This window comes from Mastigoproctus giganteus, chromosome 3, assembly GCF_048544385.1.
Source record: "Mastigoproctus giganteus isolate SK-2022 chromosome 3, ASM4854438v1, whole genome shotgun sequence".
Taxonomy (NCBI): domain Eukaryota; kingdom Metazoa; phylum Arthropoda; class Arachnida; order Uropygi; family Thelyphonidae; genus Mastigoproctus; species Mastigoproctus giganteus.
The window spans coordinates 53,630,682-53,649,569 of record NC_143577.1 but is presented as its reverse complement, the minus strand read 5'-3'; the positions used below and the strand labels follow the sequence as shown (position 1 = coordinate 53,649,569).

Here is an 18,888-nt window from a genome sequence, read left to right as displayed (position 1 = left end):
GGGGAAACCCCTAGTGCCATTACACACGAACGCACTATACACTAGTACCATGCTGTTCGCTGTTCCTAACCAGCATGGTGTGGTATGCTGACACTGGCCACTTGGGTTAGCCCGAGCCAGTGTGGGACTACGGTGTCTGATGTGGACTCCATACCATAGGGATCCCTTTCCCTATGTTTTTTAATTCCTACCACCTGGTATAGTAGTATCCCCTTCCCTCACCCTGGTTGTCCATACCCCCTTTTTTTTTCGCCTGGTGGTTGACTCCACCACCCTCTTTCACTTGGATGGGTTTCCTGTTCCAGGGAGCCCTTCGCTGTCACCCCTTTCCAACCAGGCAGGCTCCTTTGCTTCATACCCCCCCCCCTTTTTACGCTTCTCCCTTTTATCAAGATTTTTATATTAAGATTTTAATATTAATTTGCTATAACACAATAGCAAATTAATATTAAAATATTCAGAAAAAAAACGAGTTTTAGTGCTAGTGTGTTCTTTTCTTGAAATGTCTATACTTCCAGAACATTTTATTAAGAGGATGAATTCTTAGTTTGAGAAAGTTTTCCTATAAGATGGCAGTCAGTATAAATCACTTACAGTAGGTGCACAGCAGCTACTGTAAGTGAAAAGATCGAGGCATTATTTAAAAAAGGGCTTTGCCTTTCTTCATAAGATGATTGCGTCAGTACATTTATAGCAATTTTCCCATCTACCAGCTCATCAGTTACCAGGAACTCAAGTGAACGCAAAGAAATTATTTGGAATTCATGTGAACAAGCATCAACAGCAGTCTCATAAATCCACAAGATAGGAGCGGTTTTCTTAGTTAATGTACTGCAGTCTCTCGCAAACACATCAATAAATTGCATATACCTTTTTTGGGTCACATATCGGATCAGAGTATGCTTGTTACCACTTCCGCTTCTCATCTGTTTCTCTTGTCATGATTTAAGACGTCTTCCGAATAACATCAATTGAATTCAGTCTCTGTAAGGACCGTGGCATGTTTGCAGAGCAGTTAGGACTTATTCTATCCAGCAAGTCGTTTCTTTTCCACTGTAAGACTACAATTCACATGACAACTTGTGAAAAAAACCTCTCCGAAAAGAGAACAAAAAGTAATTGGAATCTTGAGGTCTCTGTCAGTAAAGAAGAAAATAAGACGCCTCTGTTGAATTAAACTAATGCTGCATTTAAGAATTTTCAAGCCATGAATTGAATTAATTAAATTAATCTGTACCTATTTCTTACATTTTAAAAAGGGACAGGAAGTGGTTGTTGCATCAATTGTTTCATTTACCTCTTTGACTTCGACTTTTTTTCCTCATATCTTCCTCTTCCAAACAAATCTTGAGGATGGCGTCGTGTATTTCTAGTTGGCACTTGCTGGACTTCACTGAATTTTTCTTATTTTTGTTTCAAACAGGCTTTTTTATTATGCATCATAATGACCCGAAATGCAATTTTTTGAGTTGCGATGAAGATTCAACTTAAATAGTATTCAACGGTTTTGATGAAGCCACCATTTTTTGATGTATTGGGCTGGCATTGGTAAGTATGGTTTCATTAAACACATAAGAAATTGCAGTTTTTTTTTTAATTTTTTATCGATTTGTGATGCACCCTAGTACTGAATTTATGTAAACAAGACCGAGCGCACTACTGGGCAGCGTGTTCTTTTTATATTAAAAGATTTTAACAAATTTGTAGTTTGTTACAGTGTTGAGTGGTATTTCTTTGCAGAACAGATCCAGGGAGATCAATTTCAGAAAGGATTCATTACAAAAAAGTTCAGAAAGATAAAAAAGAACATTTTAACGATCAGATCATCTCTAATTAATATCTTGGACTATATGGGTTTTAGTGGACTTGGTCACCATACTCGCTGGACCTGAACTCCTGTGATTATTTTACTTGATTCTGTCAAGTACAAAATGAATCTATCAAATCTTTTGTGGAAGATTATTATATGACCCAATTACGTTGAATTTGAAAAGAAGTTTGCCTCTGTTTTCATAAATCCTAATCATGAAATCAGAACCAACTACTGAAAACTGAGGACCAGTCTTGCGTAACTGATGGCTCTCTTTAAACGCCTTGAATTCACTTGCATCATCCACGAAAATGAACTCAAGATCTATCATGCCTCGGAAAAACATCACATATGATCAAAGATCTTATCTCTGTATTTTGGAGCAAAAATATAGCATCTTCATCATGATTGCGTTCCTCAAAAACGTGGCATCTTCATCATTAGTCTAGATTCAAGACCGAATCTGGACTCATTTCTAAAGCAAAAATTATCCCATTGGTTTGGTCCAGAGATAGTGGTCTGTACCAAGTATGACAAGTTGTCCTATGAGAAGGAAAGGGACTGTGATCTTCCTATGACGTCTACGTTTACTGTATAGTTATTCTGAGATGCTTTAACCGTTGTCCAACCTTAAAATGTTAAATTTTACCATTCTTGGCATGTTTAAAGCTTCCACCACCTCAGCTTATGACTATCCCATAATCAACATGCAAATAGCCATCCATCGCTCCATTTCATTCAAAACATTGGCGTTTGAATTGTACGGAGAAAAAGAGAACTTAACCAGATGTTGCACAACGAGAAATGAGTGGTACTGCTTTATAACCAATTCATTTGTATGTTTCGGTACTTAGAATCATATTGTGACTTCATATTCGAATTTATCTCTTAAAGTTACACCATAACGCGATATATCAGATAAAAATTAAAATTTAATAAAGATCCATTTTATTGGAGTTTATTGGACAATTTGAAACTGGACTTTTATTGAAATTTGATACTGGACAATTTGAAATTTAAAAAAAAAAAAGGAAGAACATTTCCTTTTAAGGTGATTCATGAATTATTTACAGTATAGTTACATAAAAACGAAAACATAAAATTCAGGCAGATCTGAATTTTATGTAAAGGAGAAGAGAGAAAGATCAACTTCAAGAAGGTACGATAACGGAATGTATTTTAATGGAGAACAACTTCAGTACATTGTCGTGGAATTTTCGTATTTTGGCGTTCGTCATAACGACCTCCGATAAGCAGGCAGAGTTCACTAAATTCTAAATGAAACTCAAAAATATGCCTGGATGATGGACGTCTGGGCATCCGGGGTGGTTATGAAGCGTGTAATTCACAAATGCGATTACGGAATGTAGGTCACGGAGCTCGTTGGAGACGGAGTTTGTTAAAACATTTCGCACGAACTTAGCAAATGTTTCCTGGAAAATTCCAGACTGAAAAACTGGTGAATATCGAATGTGTTGACAGAGCAGGAAGAGGAGCTCGTTGATCCCTGTTAAATTGACGAAAAGATAAATTTTATTTTCCTAATTGCCCATTTTGACTCGATGGGTGGAAGGACAAGAGCAATAAGAAGTAATTTTCAAAAATCTTAATTTTTATGTCTGTTAAGTACACGAAAAAACCCCTGAAGTAAACAACTTGTGCAATTTTTTTCTCTATATTTTGGTTACTTAAACAGATGCATGTCTGTCAACTTCGATCCTCCATGAAGGTATAGTGGTTTCCCCACTTGTCACTCGTTTGGAGGGGTCTGGGTTGAAGTCCCGTTGACGACTGGAGGGATTTCTAAAGTTCTCTTCAATCGAGGTAGTAAACTGATCTCAGACAGAGAGAATGAAGTCACGTTTGTACAGACATAACAAACAATGGCGCAATATGGTCTAAGTTGTATTCAGGTGTGCTTAGTAATCCGCATCTTTCCTCTCTCTTCTTTTAAACACGATTTTTGGCCCGAAACAAAGGAAGCTGTGTACCGATACATTTATTATCAACTTAAAAATAAAGAATAGGGTGCTAAAGAATTACAAAATTGTGGGAGTGGAGGAAAAAATTTGGAAAGCACCATTTTAAAATAATTACAATTTATTTTACAGCTGTATTTCGCAAATAGTTTCACAAAAACGAATTTGTATAATTGTCTCCACGTGTGGGACAATTATAACAATTTGTCATAAGTGGGAACAATTGCAAGTCAACTGTAACAGCCAACCAGGGTCAAGTTTAATAATTATAAATTGATGGAAGATTTAATATACCATAGATTTTTGCTGGTGGACCTTCAAAGGATTATATAACTACTATATAACATAGGGTCTATGTTATATATAGTAGTAGAAATGTTGTAGAAATGAAGCCCAAATGGTACCATAAGAGATTTCTTCGAAATATTGCATTTTGTTCACTTCGACAATTTAAAATCTTGTCTCAATTTATCTACATTATTTCTTAGTAAATGACAACCTTCATTTAAAAAATATTTTAGTAATATTTCTTGGAGTTGAATGTGGTTTATTCTCGATTCGGAATGTTCTGATTTGTTCAGAATTTCACCAAGTGCACTTAGTGGTAAACTAAAAGCCTCTACTTCCGATATAAAATGCATCTTTCACTTTCTTTCAAGTATCGTCCACATTCTTGGCCGAAAGGAGAAATCTGATTTATAACTTTTAAAAAGAAAAGTGGGGATTTACTTCATTTCTACTACAACCGTGATATGTACAGACATTCGAAAATACACACCATGTCTTCAAAGCTTTTCAAATTTATCGGAAGGCAGTGCATGGTTGGGGGAGGGATTTTTTTTTTATAAAAAGGACAAAAAGCAGAGTTAGGACTTGCGTGAGAAAGCAAACAGCAGATATTCAATCAATAGCATGCCAAAGGTGATATTGCAGACATACATCATAAGACCAAGCGCGCACGCGGAGAAACGGACGCCCAATTAATAGATGTGAGAGAAAAAAAAGAAAGAAAGAGAAGGGAAAATAATAAATGGCACCCATAATACAGCCCGAGATGGAGCATTCTACATTGTTCTGATAAATATGGAATGTTAACTATCAGCCAAACATTCAAACGACTTTACAAGTCGCTCTGAATTCCATCTATTCGAAAAATTCGATTTTCTTATTTAAACAGTGGGGGGATGCTTCTGCTATGAGTATACTCACTTGTACACTGACTGCCAAAAATAATATAAGCCTGTATTCAATACATAGTAGGAGCACCTTTTGTCAGCCTGTATATGTCTTGGCACAGAATTCCACTAGGTGTCTGAAGGAGTCTAGCATCAGACTCGACCATTCTTCCATCAAGATATTTGTCAGTTGCTGTGTTGTGGGGTTGGTAAAGAACTGCGAAGCCGAACTGTCCTTTCCAACATATCCCAGACATTCTCAATTGGATTTAATTCTGGAGATTTAGGCAGCCAGGGTAAACGTTGGAAATCTTGGGAATATTTCTCGAATCATTCAGATACAATTTTTTGCATGGTGGATAGTTGCGATGTCGTGTTGAAAGAATCCATTGTACTCCAGATAAAAATGAAGCGTTACAGGGTGAAATTAGTCCAATAGATAGAAAGAATTTCGTTGAAAACAATGCGACCTTCTAACGTTAAATGTGAACCCATTCCGTACCAACAGAACACATTCCATATCATGTTTCCACTCCCGGGCACTTCAGAGGTGGACACGAGTCAGTCTGATTGCAGGGTTACATGAGATTCACGCAACACTTTCAGCCTGCCATTTCTGTTTTTAAAAATGTAAATATAGACTAGTCAGATCACATGATCTTTTTCTACTGTTCCACAGTCCGGTCTTGGAGTTGGTGGCACCACACCAGTCAAATCCTTCGATTTGTTACAGAAAGAAGCAGCTTTCACATAGGAACCCAACTACCACATCCCAGAATCTTTAACTCCAGCCTCATACTTGGTTGTCTTTCTTTGCCTAAATTGAATTTTTCAGTTATTTGCTGCACACTGGAACTTACTGATGCACAATTCGCTTTAAATTCTTGTGGTCTCGTTCCTGGAGTACCGGCTTTCTGCCACATTTCTTCCTTTTAGAGCTGCATTCTCCTTTCATCTTGGACTCCTTATATGCTTTTGAGATGGATGCTTTCGACACACCAATGATTTCCTTGGTTTTATCAATTTAGCCTCTTGCCAAACGTACTCCGCCATTCTGAAATAATAATAACATTCTGAAAATCGGAAAGATTACCTGTCTTCCCCATGCCCGCATCGACTAATAACGCCCAGAAAAGCCCACAGTATTTATTCGATGCCAATAAACTTGCGATAATACCATGCGACAACTTACATTTACTTACCGCGCGTTTAATTATCGGTTGATGCCAACTGCAAAAGGTTTCTAATTATTTGGCCAGGGGGTGTATATGTGTCTGCGTGAAAAAAAAAAAAAAAAAAAAACAGCCTCTCCTTCACATTACAATTAAGATGTTGTTCCTTAATCAAGAATGAATCGCACCTTTGGATATCCACCCGCTAATTTTCTCTGCTGTAAAGATCTTTTATGTGGCTAATGGCAGGAAATCGCACTAAGTGCTGTTCTCGACTAGTCGTGTCTGTCACCACCAGGCAATAGTGGTTAAAGCAGGATGAGTAGTAAATGATCATAATGTACGAGTTCCAGCAAAGAAATTATTTCTTGATAATAATCCACTTATGTTTTCGATCATCCTAAATCGACTGCAAGTTGAAGTCGAGGTGAAAACAGAAGTTAGCTTCCTAGAAAGCTTCAAAAACAACACTTCATCGTTCTTAATGAGGCACTCTGTAAGTTTGACCTCAATGATAACAAACTCGCTGCCAAACATCGCAACCTCAAATGATGCAAGCTCAAGATCTACTTTTAAAACTTCGTCACCCAAACAGTACCCCAATCCCCTCCTCCCCCCACACACAGACATTATCCTGCCCGTTGAGAGACATCTTTTTCTTTCTATAAATGTCACTCTTCCACCCCACCCCAGTATTTCCAAGAAAGCACTCTCAGCGGCCATCGCACTATTCCGACTACGCAAATGAGATGCACCCTTCTAGTAGTCACGTGCTTTTAAAGAGTCCCTTTCCGTTTCCGATAATGGTGCAGGGGCTAGTTGGTGAGCTACCACAACCTTCTTCAATTCCCACTTAGGTTTTTTGCTTCTCCAAATCACTTTGGGAATAAAGTAAATTTCAAAGCTTTCTCACATATTAAACGCACGAGAACGTAAGATGCGCACTGAAGGTGCTCAGTACACTCCCGAAGCCACGTCGTGTTTAGTTTGGGGATGGCAGCGACACACACCGCAAGCATCGCGTGTCGGCACCTCGGAAGGCCAGCTGCTGTGAATGCGGCAGTTGATCGACCTTGTTCCGACAAGGCTTCGTGAGCTTCCGCCCTTCTACTAGTAAGCGGATAATCTCAGGATATTCGAAGAGAATAATCCGCACTTCCCTACCGTACCCTTGAGGGACTTTCAAAGATGATGGAACCCCCGACAATTGCGGATATTCGGGAGGTCATTCCTGTAAAGAAGGTTCAGGAACCTCTCGTGCTCGAGTTCGTAAATCCTGCTTGGCAACTTCCTCCAGAGTTTGATGTACAGCAACACGTGCAGGGACAAGACACCCCTCTGTTAGTGCCTCCATGGGACCTCAAGTAAGTGAGTCTTGTGAGTACACATTTGCTATTAAAAGAAAATAATTTTAGGAGGTGTGTGAGTCAGCCACTACGGTTGGTGTATAAATTCTATTTTCAAAGGTCACGTACTTGTAAATCTGACAGGTCAAACAGGGATCTTACAACACGAAAAGGGGCCGGCCAGGTGATTTCCATTTTTTTTAATACGTCTTGTATACAAGTTATTTTAACCAAATTAATAATTTTCTTCTTACGATGCAGTTGCTATATTATTGGTATTTAATGAAGTGTAGCATATCAAATTTTATTTCTGAGGTAGTTAAAATGTTTTTCATCCACACACAGACTGTAGCAAAGATGATAATGCACACGTTGAAAGTTATTTATCTACAAAAAATTATGATATTCAGAAAACGTCCTGTTAGCATTTTTCACTAACCAGTCTTAGTAAGTATGAAGGCTGCCTGATTAAAAGTTTTTGTACAAAAGCCAGGATTCGAACCTGCGCAGGAAAACCACAATGGATTTTGAATCATCGCCTTAAGCAGTCGGCCACGACTGTCCTCACGACCGACTCTTTGTTGGCTTATTTCCACAAGATAATCTACACGTTTTGGTGTTCTTTTCTTTTAATGAAAGTTGAAGCATCGCGATGTTCCGCGAGTTTTGATTAAGGCAATTAATTAGGACAGTAATTAACGCGCTACTTATCAGCGTGAATGCATATGGCCTCGAAAGAAAGCAGTGAGGCAATTAACAGAGCTTCCAGGAGCATTTACTGAAGCTTTCCAGTGTAAATACGAGCTAAAACGATTAAGAATGTTGCTGCTGCTGTGTATGTTGTGCTCATTTCATGGCACCAAGACCATGAGGCATCAGTATATTATCTGTAATTGTGTATTCTTCAATCTGTTTGCCTATTCTGGGAGATAAAACAACGCAACATTCGCCCGAGAACGATTAAATCGCCACATTGTGAAAAATGCCAATAAAAGTTCTTCCCATCAAAACAGGATTCAAACCAGGCGTGAGGATGGTAATTATAACCACTGTTGCTACCTTTGGGGGTAAACCACAAGGCTTTAATTCACGAGCAATGTATTCCGATAATTTCCTCCCACAAAGGACTGGAACCGTTTTCTTTTACGTTGGATCTTATATTCATTGTAATACGATTCATGTTGTTGGACATCTTTTCTTCGTTTGTCCTAAGCTTGAAGTACAACAGAATTAAAACAGCACCCTCCACAGCCGAAAAAAAAGGAGGCCAAGAAGACTGGCAAGTAAAAATGTGCCTCACCTCAAACGTGTAACTCTTGTAATAGGGTTTTAGGAGCATCGACAACAAAGGTCATATTGCTCCGTGTACAAAGTCTGTAAATCGCGTGTGTTCTCTGGTCGATTTTCTGTTTGCTAGACGAAAAACTCGAGTTTCCGGGAGGAAAAGCTGCTACCCTCGCCAAAGACAGACTAACTCAGCCACGTTGTGAAAAAGGCCCATAAAAATTCCTCACGTCATCGACGGGACTAGAACTCGGGTCTTTTCCACCCGGTGTGGGGGAGGACGGCGATATTCTGCCAACTGTTCTACCCACGAGGTCACACGTGTAACGTATGAAATGTGGCACGCGCACACATGAATCACGTGATGGTGCGTAAACCACATTGAGGCTGAGTCTTAGCTTGACCAGAAGTAATAATTAATCTCGTAGGAAGAGTATCTGTATTTGCAATCTTTTACAGGCATTTCCCTCGCCCCACTAATTTTTGGCAGTCTGTTGCGCACGCGTGTTTGTGTGTGTGTTTGCGTGTTATGCGCCAAAGCAACTATGGCTGTGAGGCATCAGTGTATTGTGTCTGCTAATTGCAAGTATTCATTGGTCGATTTTCCTGTTTGCTGGATGAAAGTCAGAGGTTTCTGGAAGATAAGCTCATCAACCCTCTCCTGAAACCAAATAACTTAGCCACGTTGTGAAATAAGCTCAACACAATTGCTTGCGCCTTGAGAAATTCAACCACTGAAGTCTGGGGTAACACTATTGGTACATTGTCAAGGTGCGTTTTGATAAACAATTGACTTCAAATACCATCAAAGAAAGAAATGAAGGCCGACAAAGCTTCGGGATGGCCACTCAAATAATGTCCTTTACATCTGCCCTTGATATTTTCATTCAACCACTTTTTAACCCCACATACGAAACTAAGGAATCTACGTCCTTGTAAATTACCAAGAATCTCTGGCTCGTGGGAGAGATAGAATAGCTTTATTGTTCTAGAAAAAGACGATAAAAGTACAACCCCCCACCTCCTTAAGCATGTCATTCTCCTCTGGTTCCTACCCCTTAATTCAAACATGCAAGCAAGTCTACATCTGTAGAAAAAAGGCTACCAAAACTATCCGACTAGTTAATAATTAGAAAGTTCCTCTTTTTTAACTTGCTTTTCACAATACTCCAAAGCAGGACGATCCCTGCAGTTTTACAATTTGAAATTAAAACCTTAACCTTCACTCATCTTACTAAAAACAAAATTACCTTCATTTATGCTACGAATAATCAAATTATCCCTGTGACACTCTTGCTTTAGTCAGATAACTGTATCAGTACAGCGCATACGTAACCCCTATCTGCGCTTACACTAATATCTCCAATGACAAATGTTTGAAAAAATTCAAAAGAGAATATCAGACTTCTAATTCAAGTTGACAGAGAGGTTCGCTTTCACAGAAAATACTATCCAGTTTATTTAACAACGGTTCTCCTCTTTCAGCTTTCCACTGATTTATTCCGGAATTTTCAGCCCGCACAAAATGCCAATGCCAAAATCGTATAAATTATACGGTATTATTAGAGTCTACTCTGTTATGTATATTCTTACAAAAGAATAATATAAAAATAAAAACACACCTTGGATTGTTGATCGGACAGGAGTGGTCATTAAAAAATTCTTCTTCTTCTTCTTCAAAAAAAGCATGGACCTGCAAGTAATTTTCTCTGGCTGGCTGCCTACATTATAATCCTTGGAGATTGGCTAGAGAATGGTCATCTTACATCTAATAGAGATTCTTGTCACTGCGGTACCGGTAACTATGTTTGTTAACATTTAACTAGAAGCGATGCCAGAAAGAATAGTCCGATTTTGCACTGTTGTTGTTGTTGTTATTTGGTTTTTAGGAGCATTAGCAACTAAGGCCATATTGCTCCGGGGATATGCGGTGGTCATTCCCTGACCTTTCCGCATCCTCCATATTTGGTGGCTCACGGGCTCGAACCCCAGTCTAATCAAGAAGCGTGTGCTAGATTTTGCACTGTAACTGCACTGTAATTTTTCGCTAATAATGGGATGAATCCTCCAATCCCATGATGTTCGGACCTCCCATTGTCTCACGAGCAAAAGAGCATAAAATTGATTTCGTTTCCCAGTTCATAACTGCCCCGGAGAAACTTAAGACCTGTACGACAACGTAGAGGACGTTTTATGCCAACAAATACCACCTCTCTGTTGCAAACAATAGATCAAGGGTGTTACAGATTAGTTGTCACAACGTTCACTCTCCAGTGGATCTCGCGACAACTGATCACCGAGACAGACGGCAAGGCTAGCTTTGCCGTCCGTCTCGGTGATCAGTTTTGGAGCTTTGGAGGGATTATAATATTAAGAAGCCCGTGGATAGCGTTGCGACATCGTGGAAGGAAGTAACTCGGGCTACGATGAATGATGTTGCAGAATATATGCTCGTGGTGCATTTGGGTTATTTAGGAACTGGCCAGTGTCTCCGGAATTCAATTATAGATTGTAGAGTTGGAAATGATATTAGCTTCCACGAAGTAGGCAGAGATAAAGATAACATAACTGAGACGCTGGTACCACTGCTCAGATTTTAGTTGGTCAGTGACCAACGAGGATCTGATTGAGTTGAACCCAGAAGGGGCGAGAGTGCAAATAAAACAACTCCCGACAAAAAAAGGATAACTGAAGTTTTCGGTTGGTTAGAGAGAGAAGGATGGCCATACTTGTTTAAGATGATCCAGCCATAGAATGGAGCGACATAGTCGGTCGAGGGTTAAGTCATCCATTGTGCCGCTGTAATGAACTGCACCAAGAGAAGAAACAGCAAAGTTTTCTTCTGACTGCTGTCTTTGGCTTCTTGAAGTGTGAATAACATTGGTGTGCAAAACTTAAGGACCAACACTATTTCTAAAGGTTACAACCACAAAATTTTTACTTAAGGTACTCTTTACTTATGAGAGTAGATTCAGTCTCAGCAGCGATTCTGGACGTCAGCTAAACTGGCGAGAGGTTGGCACACGGTATTACCCGGCAAACATCACTGAAAGGGATCGATATGGCGGTTGAGGTGTTGTCGTCTGGAGAGGCGTTATCTTGGATGGACTTATACAACTGCAAATACTGGAAGGCGGTACTGTAACCGGTGCATACTATTGTACTGAGGTATCCTTCCCCTTGTGCGCTGTTCCGAGGTGCCATTGGCCCCGAGTTCGTGTTTATGGATGATAACGCCGCACTCCTATCGCACTTCACCTGTTGATATGCTTTTGGAAATTGAGAACATTGTTCGTATGGATTGGCCTGCCCGTTCCATCGATCTAAATCCCATAGAACATATATGGGACGCTCTAGGGAGACGCCTAGCGGCACGCCCACACCCACCACAAAATGTTCACCAGCTGAAGATGGCGCTGACAGAGGAATGGACGATGTTACCACAAGAACTTATCAATAACATTGTTCTAAGTATGGACAGGTGGTGTAAAGCCTGCATCGACATTAGGGGTGGCCATATCTCCTACTGAGGACCACCTCTTCCCTTTGTTCCATCTTTGGAAGTGATGCATCTGTATCATGGCAGCCAGTGCTATGTTGCCATTTTTGAATAAAGTTCCTCTGTACCGTTTTGTTTCCTTTATCATTTTTGTACCTCACGAGGTCCTTTTGGTATGCTTTTTCCATATCCAGGCCACTCCCATGAGAAGCTACAGGTGAAAACCTGACTGCTCCTTAAATTTTGCACACCAGTATAATAAATGTTTATTAATACTGTACAATACATAGCCTATGTGTGCATTTTTATTGATGTTCCTGTTTTAATGTTGATTTGTTTAATTTTTGTCTTTAGGAATAATTTAAGTGAAACTTAGATTAAGTTGGCAGGTCCAAAAATATGAACGCATCTCCTCTTTATAACATATAAATGAACATATATAAAATCGTGTTCGATTTAAGTCGTTTCGATATACGTCGCCTTTCATATAAACAATATCCCAACGTAAATCCTATATCTGTTTTCTCTTTTTTTTTCTTTTTATTTTTCGACATAGTATTCGCCCATCCTGGCGCATTAAGCTTTTATTTCCCGCCACGTGTGGCCATCTCAGGTGGCTAAGAAAACCATGCTTTATTATTTGATTTAGCATGCTCCAGCGTATTTTATTCGTCCTTCTGGCCATAGCCTTTGGGAACAGAGCCAACTGAATTCGTCACAGCGCGCAGTAATGCCTGCAAAGGTTTCTTTTACATTGTGTAGGGTCTGTAGACTGACACTCTTACAATTGAATATAACCCCTAACGAAAGAACGATACATGTAACCAATAATCAAATCGGTGACGGCTGACACAACAAAAACAAGTTCCCACAACAAACTGCGGTCAACATTAAAGTCCATCTCAATTCATTCTGCTACTGACAGTTCTAAATAATAAGACTGCTATTAAATTATCCTACAGAAACAGATTTAAAGTCTGAATTAGATGTATAACATAAAAGAAAAGTTTCTTTACAACTCCATTTGTTGAACACAACAGCAATAGAATAAAATCGTGTTTTGCTTCCTGTTTTGAAGATGGCCAACTTATGCAGGGTCAGATTTTCTTTCATTATGATGAGCACGAAATGCCAGCACAATAAAATAAAATATTTAAATATAAAATTTCACTATATCAATAAAGAATAGTGAAAGACTTAATGTTATGTTCTGATTAAAAAGTCGGAATTATTAATACCAACATTATTGGATTTTATTGTAAAATAAAATACTGTACGTGATGTTAAAAGAGCTTTTGAGTTTTATGTCACGACAGTTAAGCGTTTTAACGAATATTAAAGTGCGCCATCATGAATGATGAATAAGAATATCGATTTACCAAACCGTGAAAAATAACAAAAACGAAAATTTATGAAAATTAACTGGGTGTAATTTTATTTTAAAAACAAAATTTCATCGAATGCATACGATCTTCTTTTATTTATATCCATAATAACCCCTAGGTATTGAAATAAAATTATAAAAAGTTTAAAAAAGAAATAAAAATTCATTTTAATACATTTATTCCACCAAGAACGAAAACTCTGTAGAAATGGATCTCATGGCATTCAACCATTACTATATTCCGAGTGGCCACTTTATTAGGAAAACCGACTTAGTAGCGAGGAGATCCCTTTAGCCTTCAGAACAACCTGGATTCGTCGTCATAGCATGGACTCAAGTGTCGAAAGCATGCTCCAGAATGCTTCAATTGCTTCCCACCTTTCTTGAACGCCCGATGGTTGTGGAGCTCTACTCAGAAGAGCTTATGCCACCATAGACGCTCAGTTGGATTGAGATCTGTTGACTGGGGAGATTACCACAGTAGGCTAGAATCCACTCTCATGTTCCTGGATCAGTTCTGCCCAATTCTGATCTTAAGACAGCACATTATTCTATTGAAAAAAGAAAACCTATTCGTCGGTGGATACACTGGAACTATGAAGACATGCGCTAGGTCGGACAAATTTCCAGGAAATCTGTGACATCCAAATATTGCTCCAATGGTATCAAGAGGCCCAACTTCTCTACGAAAACACTCCCCCCTCTCCATTATACCTCCGCCATCACCACCACCAGCCTGCACTGCTCACACTTGGCAGGATGGGTCCACTGAGTGCAGTTTTCGTCATGTTCTAGGTCTCAAAACAGCTGGAATCGGGATTCGTACAGCATCCCTACGTATTCGCCCACCTACCATCTTACCATTATCGCATGGTAAGAACACGTGATGCTGCTACTGAAGTATCCTTTTCATGAAAAGGTAATTACAGCCTACAGTTATATCTCACTTTTTCATCTTTATGCTTCACTGTTTATGAATGTTTTCAGGTTACCGAGGCTTAAGTAGTAGTGGACGAGCTCCGCTTCTACAAATTTCTTGGCACGTTCATTAGCTATTCAGGAAATGAAAATTAATTCATAAAAGTCCCAACATCTGTTTATTCTACAAGACGTTTAAGTAATTATTCATTATCATTGGTGGAGAGATAAGTTCAAACTACTGTATATATTATCTAATTGTTAAGGACAAAAATTATAATTGCCATATGACCCACAGTGCCTGGAGATTGTTTCATTTAATCCAAAATTATGTGTGAAAATTAATGACCGAAAATAAGATCAGAAAATTAAAATATACTTCCGCACATCTCATACACGCTATCTGTACAACTGTGTGTGTTAACTAGAAGCTTTGCACGTTCTACGGGCCGAAAATCCCAAAACCAGCTAGAAAGGAATCACTACAAAGAAAGGAAGTAGTGTGATGATCTGAACAGGCATAATATGCAATTCAAGTACTGCAAAAGAAACATCTAAAAGCGAGATTAGATTTTTAAAAAGTGGGGTAAACTATCATCCCCGCTGTACCAATTCTGCATAAAGGCTTAGAAGTTAAACTCAAACTCTGCGGAATACGTGAACTGCCGCTTAGCTAGTGATAGTCTACATCATATTCCAGCTCCAGGATGCTTCTATGTTGATTCAATTGCTTCCTACCGTTCTTGCACACTGGATGGTTGTGGAGCTCTACTCAGAAGAGCTTGTGCCACCATAGGCGCTCAGTTGGATTGAGATTTGTTGACTGGGGAGACAACCACACTGAGGAGAGTAGGCTAGAATCCACTCTCATGTTCCTGGACCAGTTCTGTCGAATTATGGTCTTAAGACAGCACATAGTCTATTGAAAAAAAAAAAAAAAACTATTTGTCGGTGGACAGACTTTTGGAAACAGTGTCGTTGACACTGTTTCCAATAACTTTTCTTTAGCGAAGGGTGTTCCCACAGGGCTCCGCCCTTGGTCCATTATTATTTAATATACAGTACATATCAATGCTATAACCACACATTTTGAGACATAGCCTATAAAACCATTGTCTTATGCAGAGGACATCAAGCTGTACGTTGCTGTTTCCTCCAGTCTACAGTGCGACCTACTGAACCAGGCACTCAACAAATTTTCACAATGGACATGCGGCAATAACTTGGCTCTCACGTATAAAAAATGTACTTTGTTGCTATGCGGACCCTAGAAAAAAAATTACATCCTTACGAATAAATAATCAGTTCATTACACGAGAATTCCATCATAAGGAATTAGGGGTGTTGTTTTTCTTCAAAACCTGTTTTGTTCCTCATATCTTGTAAACTTTTAAGAAGGCGTATAAGGTACTTAGATTCATCAAGAGATTCGCTGATTGGTTAAATAATGCACTGTTTACCAGACATTTATTTGTAGTAACAGTCTTGCCGATTCTTGAATATGGTGTCCCTATTATGGGCACAGAAGAATGAAAGCCATGTTGTTTGCTAATTGGTAGGATGTTTTGTGTATCTTTCAGCATTTTTGTTGCTTTTAACTTAAATATGAAACGGAAGAGCCGAACTACGTAGTTGATATACCTTTCCTCGTGATACTTTGAACATGCAGCCTACAGCTAAGCCTAACGATGCATCCCTTTCCCTTGACAGAAGTCGTTCGTCACTGCACAGCGCCTGCGTGGTGGTCGATATCTTAATGTGTTCTTAGTGGAAAATGTGCTTTTTCTCTAGAGTTTTAGACTACGATCTTCTACGTGCGCGTGGGTTTATGGCAACGCTGTGGAAACCACTGGAGAGTCTAAGGCTGAACGTAATTTTTCAGCTTACGGCGGGTCAAAACATTGCCGGAAGATTGATTTCCTTATATGTGCCGATTCTTCTTCATTGGACAACACTCTCTGCCCGGATGGAAATAGAGAATGGCTTTTTAGAGCACGAGTGTCACTCCCCACTGTAGGGTAATGTACTATCTCTTGGGTGTTTGCGCACAGCGAAAAGGTGGAATGATGTGCGCCTGGAGAAATAAAGTTTACCCGCGCTTATGATAAAGGAGACAGAGGGTGCGGTTTCAGCTGTAATTATTCCACAGGGAAGGACCTCATCAAAATACACAACACGAACCATTATGGCCACTATGATATATAAAAAGCAAAGGAACAAGTTCTAAGCAGAACTAATGACAACCGGAATCTACTTCTTTCAACATGGTGAATAATGGAACCTATTTCAATCTTGTTGCGATATCTCTTTCTGCAAATTGCGCTTGTCAACATTTCCAGTGGTGTGCGCCATCATGTGGAGTTTATTTCTTTGTATCAAGAGTCGGCGTTCTCGGCATAAGCGTTTATCGACTGAGGATGAATTTCAGCAGGTTTTAACATTTTGGCCCACAGAAATCGTACATCACTTCCTCTCTACACATTTCCACACACATTGCCAACATTTTTCACAAAACGAGTCGCTGGTTAGCATCTTTTCTGTGCTTATAGAAACGAAAATTCTGAAATCTCAGTAATCTCTGCGTAGAGTGAAATGAAGGGGGATCCGGAAAAGTGGCCCCTCACATTTCGCCTCCCACATTTCGCCCCCAGCACATTTCTCCTCCTGTAGATATTGAGTAGGCTACAGAAATGTAAATGATACACCTAATTTTTTAATAATTCTAATTTATTTTGTTTTAATAGAATAAATGCACATTATTATTGTTTAAAACTCGAAGTTGTATGCAATGCCTCTAAGGTAATCAATCACATTACGATTTTAAAAATCTTGGACTATTCTTTTGATTCTAGCAGAAATTGCAGCATACTTCTTGTTTCTTTGATTGCCTGAATTACCGGCAATTAGTTGTGTAATTTCGAAATTGTTTAGCCCTTGTTGTTTCTTTAAAGAATCAATGAATAGGTAAATATTTGGGAATAAAGTAGCACAAGTTACCTGAAATCCCCTGTGCCACCCCTCCATGCCGTTGTTGGTACGTTGCTGATCATTTAGTGTTCGTGTGTAAACATTCCACAATTCGATGGCAAAAATTGGTAATTGCCAGCCTCCCCGCTGTCTTCTTCCAATATATGCATCTTCAAAGTAGTTTGCAATCACCATAGCTTCAATGGGGAAGTTACCAGCTTCAACTAAATCTTCAAATGCTTGAATAACGTTAGCAAGAGGAATAAATGCCAATGCCGGAATCATTCGGATCCAACGAGCAAATTCATGGTCTTGTTCGTATCGGGCTTTTAAACTTTCATTCTGTACCTTTCGCCAAACGCTTTGGGAAAGATGAAAAAAAAACAATCGGTATTTACAATACCAGGAAATTCTTGTTGGAAGACTTGCATGGCACTGTGTTAGAAATCTGTAATAAGTCGCTGGGGTTGGAGACCCGGTTGTAGATTTTTAACTTCTTGAAGCAACTTGGCGTATGTGGCACGAGTTTTGTTTGGCAGAAGCGCGTAGACCACTTGGAATAACTGCATTAAATTGAACCACATGAATTGTATAAAGCTGCTGGAAATGCGTGGGTACTGTGCTAAAAGTTCCATCAGAAAACCACTCCTGGCTACGCGCCAATAACTGAAGATTGTTACTAGTGGAAAAAATAAGCATGCGACCCGGGAGCAGTTCATCCTGAGAATCATACATCAAAAACTGTTGTACATTGCCATCGATGATAATTTGTTGATAATTTTGTGGAATTACTAGGTCCTGGAGATTGCTCGGTAAAGCAGGAGTACCATTGTTGCATCGAACATGACGAATGGTTCGTTTAAGTGAATCCTTTTTAGGAAGTAATGCCGTGAAATTGACATGAGCCTCTGCAATTACTGATGCAACAATTTGCTGTGGCCGTTCGTTCGTAGTTGTTGCATGTTGCCGTATTTGACCAATCAATTGCAATGCTTCCGACCTTGCAGCTTAATTCCGACCTTGCGTCCGTCATAAAAAGGAATGACTCTGGGATTGGAAAATTCGAGTGTTGGCTTGTCGTGGTATCAGTGTGTTCTCTCAAGATAAAAAGCGTGAAGCTGTAGTCCCAACTCAACCAAGTCCAAGCAAGTTCGTTTGAAAATGTTGCCTAAAGATAAACTTCACTTGAAACTTCGATTAAACTTAATTATAAGAATGATGAAAGTGCTACTGCATTCCTCAGAGAATATTAAAGGCAAAAAAGAAATGTCTGAAGGTCTCCTTATACAAAAAGAACCTACCTAACTCCTAAGCAAAGAAGTGATCGCCCATCAGCATCACGCGAAGCAATTCA

General features: G+C 39.3%; 1 protein-coding gene across 1 annotated transcript in view; it reads left to right on the top strand.

Annotated features, from left to right (window-relative positions):
• The first annotated feature begins 6,901 nt into the window (after positions 1-6,901).
• Positions 6,902-18,888, top strand: part of LOC150087971 (uncharacterized) — a 63,105-nt gene continuing 51,118 nt past the window's right edge. The window contains exon 1 of the mRNA XM_090370532.1: positions 6,902-7,500. Coding sequence (XP_090226658.1) covers positions 7,325-7,500 — 176 coding nt within the window. The 5' untranslated portion in view covers positions 6,902-7,324. The remainder of the gene's footprint in view (positions 7,501-18,888) is intronic.